The sequence below is a fragment of the Anopheles ziemanni genome, chromosome 3 (assembly GCF_943734765.1).
Source record: "Anopheles ziemanni chromosome 3, idAnoZiCoDA_A2_x.2, whole genome shotgun sequence".
Classification (NCBI taxonomy): domain Eukaryota; kingdom Metazoa; phylum Arthropoda; class Insecta; order Diptera; family Culicidae; genus Anopheles; species Anopheles ziemanni.
The window spans coordinates 58,542,835-58,557,374 of NC_080706.1; the positions used below are offsets into that span (position 1 = coordinate 58,542,835).

The following is a 14,540-nucleotide window of genomic DNA, read 5'->3' on the forward strand; positions in this document are numbered from 1 at the left end:
ACGAGTGTCATTAGTGATTTTAAAGATTTGTTCCATTGTCCGTTCAATAGGATTGCGCACTCCTGTCTTTAATAGCCGTTCAATGGAGGCGCATGGTCTTTCAATGGAAAGAAAAAATTCAGTTATTAACAGCAAGTTATGGCCCACCTTCACAACAGAAAACACGTTATACATTCCTAATGCACAGAATTTCTGGGCAATGTTGAAAAATGAAATTCTTTTCTCTCGAAATTTAGCTGGCTTGGAATCCTTATTTTATCCTTTGAATAATGGGGATAATTCTTGGTAACAATTTTAATTCAAATACATAGATTACCTCAAAGGCTGTACATTAAAGAACTTACTAAACTCACTCTCTCATTGAAGAACTAAAGGGCATTGAAGAACGATGATGATCGAAGACGCAGATCATTCTGATCATAACGTGTCCGACGAGTAGGACAATAGTTATACTTGGGAGTTGTACTCAAATATAAAATTGATAAATATAAACAAACAAAGCTGTTTAGAACACTTTGCTTCTAACGCCACCTATCAATTCGGCTACGAACAGACAACCCGATGGAAAATGATAAGACAAAAGGGAACTTCATCGATCACCTGACGGGTCGACTGAAATCCTTGGCGTCGGTTTCGCTACTGGAAGGCTTGAAATAGGGCTAGTTTGCGCAATGACAGCGTTGTGCAAAAAGTAACGTGTGAATTAAGATTAATTATTTGGTTCTGCATGACGTAGCGGTTCCTAATTAATTTCGTTTTTCTTTGTCTTTTGCACATGTTAAAACGGAAACAAAAGCAATTTTTTTAATTTAAAAATTGTAATCAATTCAAACATATGTGTTGCGAAGCTCACTGTCCTCCGTATCACATGGTCAAGAAATAGTAAACATTTAGTATAAACACACTTCGAGTAGCCACGCGTTAATTAGTAAACAAAACCAGACATGAGTGACAAGAAAGGTTCACAAAACTAAGGTGGTCAGTACTTAACGAATAGATCGACAGAAATAAATTACCTTGATTGGGGGGAAATTTCGACTGTGTAATGTTTGGAATTAGCATTAAATTTAAAATTGTTGTAAATACATGTGGTAATTAAAAGATAGAAGAAAGAGTCTTATTTTAAGATACTTTTGCAAGTATGATAAGAATAGTATTTAATAAACATGATGTTTTCATTGTTTGACTTCAAACGAACTAGCGTAATATTTATCATTGAGAATAGTCATTCCTGAGAACCAATTTAAACTGTACAATAGAATATTTGCTTATGATTAATGAACCGGTTATCCCCTTGTGCGTCTTGTTCACGCTAAGGCAGCCGGTAACCCGGTACTTTCACGATAATTGTTTATTTTTACTTAATCGTATTTTCACGAAACGTATGATTCTCAATAAGGGCAATCGTAGATAACACCCTGTTTAGCACCCAGTAGAACTAATAGGAGATCCACCATACGTCAAGTAGGGTTCTGGATCAGTGTTGATAAATGCAGATGTTTGCAGATGCAAGGAACATTCAAATTTTAAAAATATAGAAACAATTTGTCCAATTTATGTGGGTTTGTATGACAAAGCATGATTGTTCGCGAGAAACCTTCATGAATAAAACGTGCTCGACAAGATCGAAGGCATTTCGTCAACCAAAAACAACCCACAACAGCGTTGCTCTCAAATCCATGCCACTTGCTATAACGTTAGGATGGCTCACAGATATTTATGACCCACCCCCGATTGCATAATCTGGTCACATTTCAAGGTGATTTCATTCACCGCATACCAGGAGCATTAATGAAAAGAAGACAAATCATGAGTTTCACTTACAGCCTACCGGCCGAAATGAGATGAGTAATGCACCCAAAAGCCCCGATCGGCAGAATCGGTGCTCGGACGGTGAAATATGCTTGAGAATGATTTCGTAATCGAAGCCCCTGGCCATGGACTGCCAGCAACCCAGCGTGTGAGCACAAGTTCGTTCCGTTCACCCGCGTTTGTCGATGGTTTCTCGACCTACAGCCTTCGCCACTGCCCAGTGCCAGGTCTGTTGGGATTGTAAACCGTTTATGGTGCCATTTCCATGCCGATTTCACCTTAAGCTCTCCTTGCGGCATCAGACCACGGACACGTTTTGCACGAGGCACGCCCACTCGCAAGCGCAAACGTGAACAGAGCCCTTCACGTCTTGCGTTGGCCGCGGCCGACAAACAGAGGAGTTCTTCTGAAACCTTGCCACGCGTTCAGGTCCCGAGCGGGCCGTTCCACCATTTCTCCAGCGAATACAACTTACTAAGAAACAACGGAAGCACGATATATTTATAACTTCTCTTCGTTTACTTTTCCTCCACATGCACCACCCGACCCGACGCAGCCCCTGAGGTGCTCATCGTGGACGAGGAAGGTGGGCCACTATACGATAAGTACTACGAGGTTGGCTCAACGATAAAGCTGATGTGCAAAATCCGGCACATCTCGATGCTCCGGTCGGTCGTTTATTGGATACACAACGAAAACATCCTCAACCACGACACGACACGGGGCGGCATCAGGTAAGTGTACTCGCTAGCGCTATCTTCCCAGGGAAAGCTCGTTCTTCAGTGTGGTCCACCCTAGGTACCTGACTGCATAACTGTAAGTGCCAGTCATCTGACCGTCACGTCGATTGTTTACGATCCGTGGATCAGATTTCGGCCACAATTCCTACACCCGCGAAATGGTTCATTTATGGCTTGCTGCTTTGGCTAAATGGCCTCCAGACCGGGATGCCTCTTGGAAGATAGGACGTTAGTAAGGCAGTCGGAGGGGTAGCTCAATAATTTTGAGTCATGTTTTACCTGCTCTCACTTAATGGGTCAATTATGGGACTCATCTGGAGATCGTTTACAAAGCAATTGAAATAGTAATGCGTAGGAGAATAAAGCTAAGTAATCAACCAGAACTTGGTAGTGTGATAGCAAATGCCACAAAGTTGTAATGATAGTCACATTGTACCGACAACGCCGCCTTATGTTTATTACAATATGTTACTATGCCTTACTGTTGATTTCTTAATGCCGCATCGCTATTAAATTGCAGTGATTTTTGTTGCTACGTTCTTACTGATGTTATGAATTATTCGTGAAACCATCAAATTGATCATAATACATTTCTACACTGTGCAGGGGCGGATTAAGAGGTCTAGGTACCCCTAGTCGCAGTAAAATGAAGGCCCTCAAATTTTTACTCAACGATTACGTAACTATTTCAACATTAAAGTTGTATTTAAATTATTGAAATCTCGATTGACATTGAAATCATTCTTCATGACCACATTTAATTTAAATTACAAATCTTAAATTCATTCCATAAGGCAATTTTTTCGCCCTTAAGTCAGCATCAAATTTCCTAGAGAATCTATGATATAATTTTCTATTTATTAAATTGACAAGTAATTTTTTTTTCTTGCGGAAATTACTTTTCAACTGTTTGAATTGAAAAAAAAGAAGAAATATTTTCTTGTCTATAACATGTTTGCAAAAGTAAAAGTTTTTGATAAATTTTCATTATTATATCTCTCATGGGAAAAGTATTGGACATTTTGTGTTTTGCTAATCCACAAATTACCATTAACGGCAAACTATTCTGGAAAAGTTCCTCTTCGTAAATTATCAAAACAGAACTTTTGAATATACTATAGTACATTGATTTTTTAATCTTCTTGAAATAAAATACGACAAGGTGACGTTTGGAAACATTTTCTTCAGTAAAACGCAATTCTGATGGCTCTATTGAATCGCTCTTACTTTTTCAATTCAGTTAGTTGATTTTATTCAAATAGAAAAGCATAAACTCATCTCGCATTTGATGGAACACGAAATGTTGAAGCTAATTAATGGATAGAATTCTAGCATTAAAATATGAAAAATATAGGCAAAAGGAATGGGTCCTTGAAAGCTCGAGGCTTCAGGTAGCTACTTAGTCTATGATATGATACGCCTCGGTCCCTATGATTAAGTAAAAGGTAGGTTTTTGTTTGTTATGTTGGCAGATAACATTTCACTTGATTGTTTATGATTTGATAGAAAAATAAAATTACTTGTTTTGGATATCATTTCCATGTATGTCAAGTACAAATCAGTTCTTTAAGTGACTTCAACATTTTCCTTCATTTCTATTTACATTCACATTCCATCCTGCTAGATTCATCTGAGAACGTCGTCTTGATAACGAGAGCTTTCTGTGACTGCCAGTTTAATCGATTTCAAAAGAAATTCATTTCGTTATCTCATCTTCCTTTTTTTGTCGAATGTCTTATTTCACTCAACGCTGAGCAGTATCATCAATAAAACAGGTTTCCTAGCACATGCTTTTGAGCACGTCTAGTAGGACTGTTGGTACTTCAAAAGGCAATTGCTATGTGCAAAGAGCCGTGAAAATGTCATGACTGGAACGCCAGCCCTACAACGCTGTACGCCTTTTCGTTATTGCCTTTGTCGAAAAAAAAACACCGGATGCGTCCCAGCAGAAATCAGTTAAGCTCGCTTTTATACTCCGGTTCAACGCAGTATCTACTCCTTATTTGTTAACCCGGCATGCGTCCGCATTTCTCAAAGTTATCTCCGACGAAATGATCTGAAGATTAGCTTAAGCTGGACCAAGATACTGCTTCAAAAGATTTTGGAAAACCCTTAACTTTTCCATGAAACCATTCATTGACCTTGTACTTGTCTAGTTATACAAATGATTTTAATTCTCCCGACAAACAATTTCTCTTCCATCATGTTGCCTTTTCTACGTATAAAATAATTTTTTTAACAACATTCAAACGAATTCCTCATTAGTCCCGCAATGTATAGAGTTATTTACATTTTTACTTCATTCTTCTTCTTTCAGTGTAAAAACGAATTTAACCAGCGTCGGAGCCAATTCGACACTTTTTGTAGCGAAGGTCAACCGGCAGGATTCCGGTAGTTATACGTGTTCCATCGGACCAAACCAACACTACTCCATCTCCGTACATGTGCTCAACGGTGAGTGTGTATAGCGAAACCCCACCAAAAGGGGACCCCGGGGAGGCCAAAGTCAATTTACATTTGGCGCCCACGACGGGTGGTAATGCAAACCATTCGATCGATCGAAACCCCTAAAGCCCCTTCGCATCCTAAACCAATAAGCAGCAACAGTCAGGCAGTCAGCAACACATCGCCCGGCCCGGACGGTCCGATTCGGCTAGACTTTTTTTCTCTATCCTTTCTTCCTGCTCACCATGATTACTAGCCACATCCGTTTCCCCTTGGCGGAAACGGCCAATAAAGCTTAATTTACCAACGGATTTGGCATTCGACCGGATTTCATATCATTATCGATTTGCACGGTATGGTCATGGAATCGGGCTTCGGTCGGCAAATGGCCATCATCAGTGGTGTGCTAAATAGTAGAACTCATAATGTGTATGCGTGTGCGTGGCAAATAGCATCCAGAGCCTTTTACAGCCAGAATGCTAATTTTATGAGCCATGGTACTGCAGATAGGCGACTGGTGGGATAAACGAGGTCAATTGATAAAGTCCTTGGCGCGTCCAACAGGATGTGCACAAATTGCACTTATACTTTGTGCTTGATAGTGTGGAGAATGGTATGCTAGTCGGCTCACGTTGTAGTAGTTTCAATTTAGTACCTTCATGATTTATCACAAGCCATGTTGACAGATAACATTTTATTTTGATAAAAGACGAATACTTGGCTTCACAAACTTGAACTAAACATGTAAAATTGTTTTTAAAATCGATTTCATACACACTGTCAAAAATAGTAGCAAAAACTAATTGTCTGACTTTTAGTCAATTGTGAGCAATTAGCATCGACAATCAGACTTATTTATCACATATTCGTTGTACACCTTCCTACAAAATATGTGCTAAATAATTGCCTAAAAATCGGTCACCAAGTGGCAAAATTTTTCAAAAGTCATAATTGTACAAGACAATATTAAAGTTGGACGCTTGCTATTCAGGTGTAGTATGATAGTTTGCAAAAGTTTTTACCATCTGTTTTACACACCACGCTCATATTGTCTTCCTGTTACCTTCCTATTATTATTTTTGTTACTGGTTATTTCTATCAAATGTTTGTAACATTGCATACTCGTTTTATGGTTTTGTTCGAATTGACCATTGAATTTAGACATGAGTCTACATTTTGTGTGTTTTTACATATTTTCCAAAGAATGGTTTCATTAATTCAAATCTAAGAATTCTAAAACTAACTTTTTTAAGAGTTTTGCATTTGAGTGATAATTGCAGATTGGCGAGGCGATATCCTTTCGTGTTTTATTTGTCATAGTTGTTCGAAGTGCCACTTACAATTGTTTTGAAGTCACTTATTTAGCTTTTTACAACTTTAGCTAAATGTTTTTAGCAACCCATTCAGATCTTTTAACCATTCGATTATTTACATCTATTGGATTAAATTCGTGGCATGTCATTCAGATCCGGTGCGACAGGGAGAGTAAACACTTTTTTGTTGGAAAAAATATCCTTCGAAGGGCCACCTTACACCTATCGCGCCATCTATCTTTCGCACCGACACATTTCATCCGGTGCCAGCGGCAGTGGCGTTGACTTTAACCAACGCTGTCAAATGCGCATGTGTTTGCGTGGTACTACCTGGATTAACCGCTTTTCTCTTCTATATATCATTCCCACGGATAACACGTTTATGTTGATTCCGATAATGGTGACGGTGTTATCGTTATGACTCCCGTTGTGGGTACCCTTGCGATTTTTTGTCGGAGGTTGTACATTATTGTTTGTTGGCAACCATTTTTTCTTCTCCGCGTGGCATCGTCGCTAGGACTGGGACGGATTTGATCGCTCGCAAGATATCTACATCATGATGTTGCGACCACCGTTAACCCAACGATGAGTTACGATTGGCCGTTATCCATTTGTTAGTGGGTTGTCCCTTTTATCTGCCTTTTGTTGAGCCGGGATCGTCGAGCCGTTTCTGCCAGTCTGCATTGTGTATTCCCTTTTTTTCAATGAAAACCATTTCTCTTCCCGGTGATACATACCGAAAGGATCGAAACATCAATTGTGGTGGCAAAGTCAACTTCGCTTACTGTCGGCCAAAAAGTCATGTTGTTTTTTTTTCCTACTTCCTTTTCCCAACCGACATCGATAAATTGCAACATCGCCTTGGGACGTTGGGGCCGGCGAGAAAATGTGTTATGCGGTTTGCACTGATTTCCACCGGGACCATTCACCCAGCGGTAAACCGAATGCCTCTAGCCTAAACCATGTCGTTTCCCAAGCGTACAGCACCCGGAAGCTTCGAAGTTGCCGTATCCGTCGATTGGTGCGTCGAAGGTCCAATCTGGTCTCATTGCGCCGCCCTTAATTTGGAACACATTTTCCCTTCCAACGTGCCGAGGGTGATCCATACACTTCGGGCCCTTTTTAACGGAGCTTGGCTTGAATTCTTTCGGCTGACGGTAGGCCTCCTCAGTAGTCGAGAGAGGCAAATGTTCGATCGCCAAGCCAGCAGTGCCGATAAAAAAGGGGATAATCCTAAAAGCAGCCCATTTTTTATGCGCTTAGCCCAACCCGGGCAGTTACGAGCCAAAGCAAGGATCGTTATAATCCCTTTTATTAAAAAGTTATTTAATTTGCAACAGGAGTACGGTCCATCGTGCCAGGACGAATGTGGAGGTGGAGAGTGAAAAGAGGCCTACCATTTAGCAAACGGAACAAGCAATGTACCGAACGTTGGTGGTAATGTTTAATCTTTCCATTCGAAGGATTTTGGATGATGCAATTAGAAACTTTCATTCATGTCGTATTACAAATCACACTGAACGCATCTCACTTCGTGACGATTCACATTCGAAACAAAATGTGTGACTTCAGAATAAGACTAACCATTTAAGCTGATAAATTACAACTAGCTATCATACCGAAGCGTGGGCATGAATATTCAGCATTGGAATCCATCCATTTTAATATGGATCCTCAATAAATTCTTTTCCCTTTCCTGTCCCGTCCCGCGTGCATCGATACTCGTGCGCGATGTATTGGTGCTTAAAACCAAACACACGCATACATTCACGCATCGTCGAGCTCCCCATAAGCTCCGGTAGAGCACGTGTCGGACTGTCTATCTTTGATCTACGTACCTACTGGAGTGAATCGAAGCATAATGAATTAGTCTCATCCGGGGCGGTAGTGCGTATACGCCCCACCACTTAAATCACCATACTTTGTGTGGCTGCCGGTGCCTCTTCGGCCAACTAAATAAACCAACCCGATGATTCCGGTGCCGTTTCTTCTATTGGGTTATGAATACACTTCTAGGCACGGTGTTTGGATTAGATTAGCTATCGCACACTTGACAATCCAATCATTGCCGATCCTGCGGGGGTTTTCAGCTAATGCAGTCTGTTTTACTATAATTTAATATGTTTTGAAAATCAGACACTCCGTTATTTTAGTTCATACCGAAGTGAACCTGGCAATTCGAATCGACTGTGTGGGTAACTCAAAATAAATACATACAGCTACTCCCAACAGTGAGGGTACATTGTGAATTTGCACGGTTGACCCCAAATATCTAGTTCTATTCTAGGTTCATTAGCTAAAAAATCACCATATTCAAAAGGCATAAACTCTTTTACACTAATAGAACCCATCAGTCAAAGTGTAAACTGTAGCTGTAGAAGCTGGTGTTTTTAATAAATAATATATCAAAACGTATGTTATACTTAATTCATCAAAAACACCTACGTGGGTTTATGAGTTATTGCGAATTGATTGTTTTGAGAACTTATGCAACTTTGTTAAATCATATCATTCTTGTCCAAAGAAAATTTATGCATGCATTATTTTACTCAAGATGTGATGTCTTTATCTGAAATTATACCTTTTATTGATACAGAACCAGTAACTAAAGCAAAACAAGAATGAATGCGTCAGTTTCTCAATTCACCACCAGATACAGAACACCGTCACTGCTAGCACAAAATTCGATCGGATTATTCGTTTGAAGATTGCTCATAAGCACAATGTGGAATTTAAACTCTTCCTTCACTTTTGGGATATGTTTGCTCTACTTATATGTTTTGAGAATTTAAAACAAATTATATTCTGCTCCGGATGTTGTTTTCAGTAGTTGATTACTATAATAAAAAAAAGAGTCTACATAAAATAAAATCGAACCATAGTCTAACAAATGAAGCACCGCAAAACAGAAGGCTATAATTCGATTGCTTTCAAACCCATATTTCTAGAAATGAAAGTATCTCATCCAAATGGAGAGCGATTCTGTTGAACGACACAATTTCAAAGGACAAGTATGTTTTATGATAACTACAGTAATTCAATGAAACATATAACAACGATGATTATAAAAGTTTTTCAAGCATCACCTCAAAGACTATCACCGTCCGATAAAACTCGTTGCCACACACACACACCTACGCCTGAGGGCCATCACTTAGCATGAGATGATGGATGCGTACTTCAGACAACGGTGCGTCCCATCGGGACCGAACACCTAGCCCATCCAAGCTTTCATCGCCTGGGGGAAATGCGAAAGAAAATGTGATAAAAGTTGATGATGATGTTTGATGTTCAGCAGGGAAACATTCGTACGCGTGCGGAGATGGCGATAGATAAATACAAGCAACGTAGATTTACCCCCGCCGATAGCACAGCTCTAGCGATCGCCGATGCCCCCAAAAACAGTAACACTTACGACGGAATACATTCTGCTTGCCAGATCCAAATTGATAATGGGACAAGGGGCCCCACATGGATTTCATGTACCGCCGCGGGGAGGTGTGCCGGCAAATGATTGCGAAAATTTGTTCAATTTTTCGGAACATCTCACACATTTATGGATTCATTGAAAAGGCTCGGAAAAGTTAATCGTAATGAACAGTGCTAAAGGTTACACTGCAGAGAGTAGCGTACCAGGGACGTCTGGCGTTGGCGGGACGAAAAATATTGCCCCACTGGGAACTACGCGTCACGTTGATTTTCCGTCGTTACGAGGCGAAATGAATCAGTTAATTGAATGATGTGGCAGTTTTATGAGTCTGTATGTTTTTTCGGCCATGATTTCGGTCCTCTCCGTGTGACTATTGGTGTGATTAATTACGTAATTTTCACAAAAGCTTTTATGAGAATTTATGAGAGCATATCCGCGAGGATGCGCTTCGTTCCGAAATCGCTAATCAACGATCGAACCGTGAATCGGTGGAATGACGTTCGATTGGCCCAACCGCGAACGCCGCCAAGTTTTGCTATTCGCCGTAATGTGGACGGCAAAAACAATCCCACGCGAAAAGCAAACAGTTTTCAAGGCTAATTAAAATCAAATTAGATATCGATTTAATCCCCATATTGTGTTGATAAAATGAGCCTTAAAAATTTAAACGGACAAACTGCTCTTCATTTAAAGAATTTCAAATGACAGTCACAGTTTTGATTGATTTCTGATTTAAATAAGCTATATCTCTTTATACAGAACATTATTATCAAGTTGTCATACATGTTCTTCTATATAAGAATGTATTTACCTAAAATGCATGGTAATTAAAGTGAACTATACAATATTAAATCGAGTATTTTTCCAAGATTTTGAAAAGCTTATTACCGAACGGAATGAAGATATGCATTGAAACAGTATTTTAACACATGAGAGAACGCCGAAAATATGACGGTCCTGGGAAAATAAACTTTTATTTGTCATTCTCAATATTATTAGTAATACATTTTACTTCTACCACAAGCTACAACACTTGAAATACTCCAGTCTAAGAATTACGTACCATAACAATGGATTTGAAAACCTCACTTTCAGCTGGTCACTTACTTGATTCACTTTCGCCACATAAATAATAGTAAATGATAAAGTATACTAAAGCGCTGAGCAACTCGTATAGTAAATCGTCTTCAATTGGGGGTATGATTCTCTTTGCAGTTTATCTAGAAGGCCAGAAACTGACAAAAACTTTAAATAGAATTCATCTTTGCAGTTGACTCAAACGTCCCCCATTATCACCACTGTTTTATTGCTAGCTTTTCTACCCCAATTTAAACCTTCTTACAAATTTGGACATAATAACTATCAATAAAACTCCTAAAACTTGAAAGTCCGACATTTTGTCAGGCAGATAGATAAACCTTAAATTAATGGTATATTCATAAGCGATGCATTGGACTTCCAGTTCATTCCAACGATACTACGGATGGTCTTTTTCGATACTAAACCGATGTTCCTCTATGGTTCTTTCCAGGTACCGCAAACCCGTACGGAATCTATCAGCGATCGTGTGCCTTCTCCATGATACTGCAAGCCGTGGATCTGTGGCTTGTCGTCAGGAGCTTTCTCGTTCTATTGTTGAAGTTTTCCGTAAACAGATAGTAGTCGGTTCTAACGTAGAAGCCCCCGGTAGGAATATCAACCGGAAGCCACTAGGGTCGCTCAAACTCTTTATCCTTTCTTGTGTAAATGTGAATGTCGTGCACTTTAGAGCATCCTTAGAGCAGTACACAAAGCAGGTACTAGTAAATCATACCGACCGAGAAAATGTAAATGGAACGAAATGTTAATGATAAAGTATAAATTCTTGCGGAGAAACAAACGGATAGCCGAACACAGCAACGAAAATCTATTAGTACACGACATACGATGGGTATTGTATCTTTATTTCTAGTTTGACAATACCACGACTAGGCGTACAGCAGTTCTTAAACAATAGTAAAATGATGATAAAGCATAAATCACTCTTTGATCATGTAGTAAAAATTTCAGAAATGAAATAAATCGCGATTCGTTTCTATGTTTATAAAACATGGAGAACTTACAAACTATTTCCAAAACTTATGTTTGTTGTTTGGTTTTGTCTCAAAGTACATGCGTGATGGTTCTATTTTTTGTTGTTTCTTACAACAAACCAAACATTCAAACTGCTTAATCTGTATTAAAAGGCGGTAGATTGGACATGTTGACAGAATTTTAAATTACTATTATCTACCACAAAACGGCAGAAAGCATCATCAAACCATGGAAGAATAACTGTGAACAAAATATTTGTAATAAAAAAGGACATCGGTAAATTCTCGTCGTATCCTAACAAAGTAGCATTGCTACAATACCATTAGACCGGGAATAGTTGTAAAATCTTTGGATCAAATAAAAGTAACAGCAAATAAAGTTGATAGAAAAATTAAGGTAAAAGGAAGAAACCAGGATCAAAATAAAGACGGATTTACCGGTTTTATAGTGAAAGCAAGTAAATCGTAACAAAATTAGATAATATCGAAATAAATTAATATCGCTCGCCATACTATCTGTGAATTGACGCCGAATAGTAACAAGAAGGCTCAAAATGTTTAACTGTTACGATGTTTTGTGTTTTGCGGCAACGAGAGCATTTTTATGGATTGTTTTTTTTAAAGAACACTACATACAATAATGAATGATGTTCAATCGTTATGCAAAATTCGAATTGCATACAGCCATGTTGAAATAGATCGCATCCAGTGTTCCCATTTAAACGCAAATAAAATACTACAACTCCCAATAATTGACCATGTATATACTCCTCGCTAAACCATTGAAACCTGCTTCGTAAAATCTCGAAGAACTAAAATTTGTAAGGAACTTGCAAAACGGTAATTTGAGTGTTCCGGAATAAAGAAAATTGACAAAAGCTAATAAAGGACAGATTCTCAACGTGTATAAACGAAAGAATACTTTAAAAACGAGAGTACGGTAGTAATTTCAACTTATGCTGCAGGAGTGGCAAAAAACATAACTTAATCCTGAAACAAATCTAATCGTGTAATATAAATCCTACCCGCAAGCTAACCAAATCACATCAGACAAAGAAATCACAAAAAAGAAAAGGAAATACTAAGTATTTTGATTACAAACATATGAAACGAATTGTATAGAGGCAGGTGCAACTAATTCACAGTCAAGAAAATAAAGAAAACAAGTATGCAAATGTATAAAAAGATAGTACTTTAAGAGTTTCCCCTTGCAATCTGTTTGTTTTATTCTGTTTTAAAGCGAGAAACGATACTGCAAAAAAACGTGGAAAACGTAAGGTGAGAGAAAACGGCAGAATATGTTAATATCTTCCTTCATCCATTATGCCAAGCAACAAATCTTGTTGCTGTGCTTTTTCCTCAAATCACAAACTTCCTTTGCAAACTCTTGGTTCACATTCATTGTGCTATTCGTCGCCCCAGCTTCCGCTATCTCGCATCCATTTGTCTTCCAAGTTGTGCTTTTGCTTCTGCTTTTGCTTCACTAATTGAGTATAATTTTTCATTTCAACTACGAACGGATTAGCCAGATTAAACAACGGATCGGTTTTCTAGCCGTTGGTATCTTTCTTGTCATTCGGAATTTCGTACTTCTTATAGCGTCTCCGCTTCCCAAGGGAAGCATAATTATACTCTCACATACCTTTCTGCACTGGAATGAATTGGAAATCTGTAGAGAAAAAAAATCGAAAACAGACTCAGGGAAGCATTGGTAATAGTGGGAATGTTACAGGCGTAGCATTAATCCGATTGGTTGCTAAAGGCAATGACGAGAAGCAGCAGCGGAATCGATGGTGTACTCATTTTTTATTTCACTCTCGCGGTTGGTTGCTTTATCGTAATCTGCAAGTATAATTCAGACCCTATTTGTCCATCATTTGGCTTATCTTCTTCGAGGGATTATTTTGTGTGTCGCGAATTTGATGTTCTAACATGAAGATGAGCTAATCCTGTCAACATCAATTCAGTATGTTTTTTGGCTTTGAAATATCTCCTGTTCTTGCTTAGTAGGTAGAATGTGTTCGAAGAAAATGTCTTTTTTAGGTAAAACTCTCGTAGTAAGGAATAAAAACAAAATTTAAAACAATGCTCTTCTTTACACACGTGTATTTGATTTGATGTAATAAAATAGCTTAGCATTGTCGTGTGTTGTCGGATTGTATTTATTTTTTAACATCAGAAATTGGTTAATAAGCAGTGTTAATGTGAACGCTACTTTCGCCTGCCTTAGATTTTTTTTAAAAAGAAAACACAAAAGATTTTAATCGAGAAAATCTACTCATAAGCATTTGTTTTAGAATTCAAGTCTTCTATGTTCTCACCTGTTACATATTTTATTGTGAGCTTCTTTTTAGTTCCACGATTTGTTTAAAAGACAACTCCTACATATGATGTTTGGTCTTACGTGTGAGGTATTCTAAGAATCGATAAATATATGAACAAACTAGACGCAAACTAAACGTTCGCTGGATAAATGCAGCTCAATCTTGCCACAACTGACTGCAAAATACTAAGATTTGTTGCTTTATGGTCAATTCGATACAATAATTGCAATATGTATTGCAAAGTTTTCGTCAGAAAGTTGCATTAACGTGGCGAATTCCCATTATCTCTGTTTGTATTAATGAACCTAAGATACCATACGTAAAGATACTGTCCTTGTTTCGCTATGTTTTAGCTACACAACAATTTTTCAAATTTTAACGGTCCGTCTTACATTATATGACTC

General features: G+C 38.5%; 1 protein-coding gene across 1 annotated transcript in view; it reads left to right on the plus strand.

Annotated features, from left to right (window-relative positions):
* LOC131285104 (uncharacterized) overlaps positions 1-11,399 on the plus strand; it is a 52,602-nt gene extending 41,203 nt beyond the window's left edge. The window contains exons 5-7 of the mRNA XM_058313961.1: positions 2,369-2,546; positions 4,870-5,006; positions 11,272-11,399. Coding sequence (XP_058169944.1) covers positions 2,369-2,546; positions 4,870-5,006; positions 11,272-11,399 — 443 coding nt within the window. The remainder of the gene's footprint in view (positions 1-2,368; positions 2,547-4,869; positions 5,007-11,271) is intronic.
* The last annotated feature ends 3,141 nt before the right edge of the window (positions 11,400-14,540 follow it).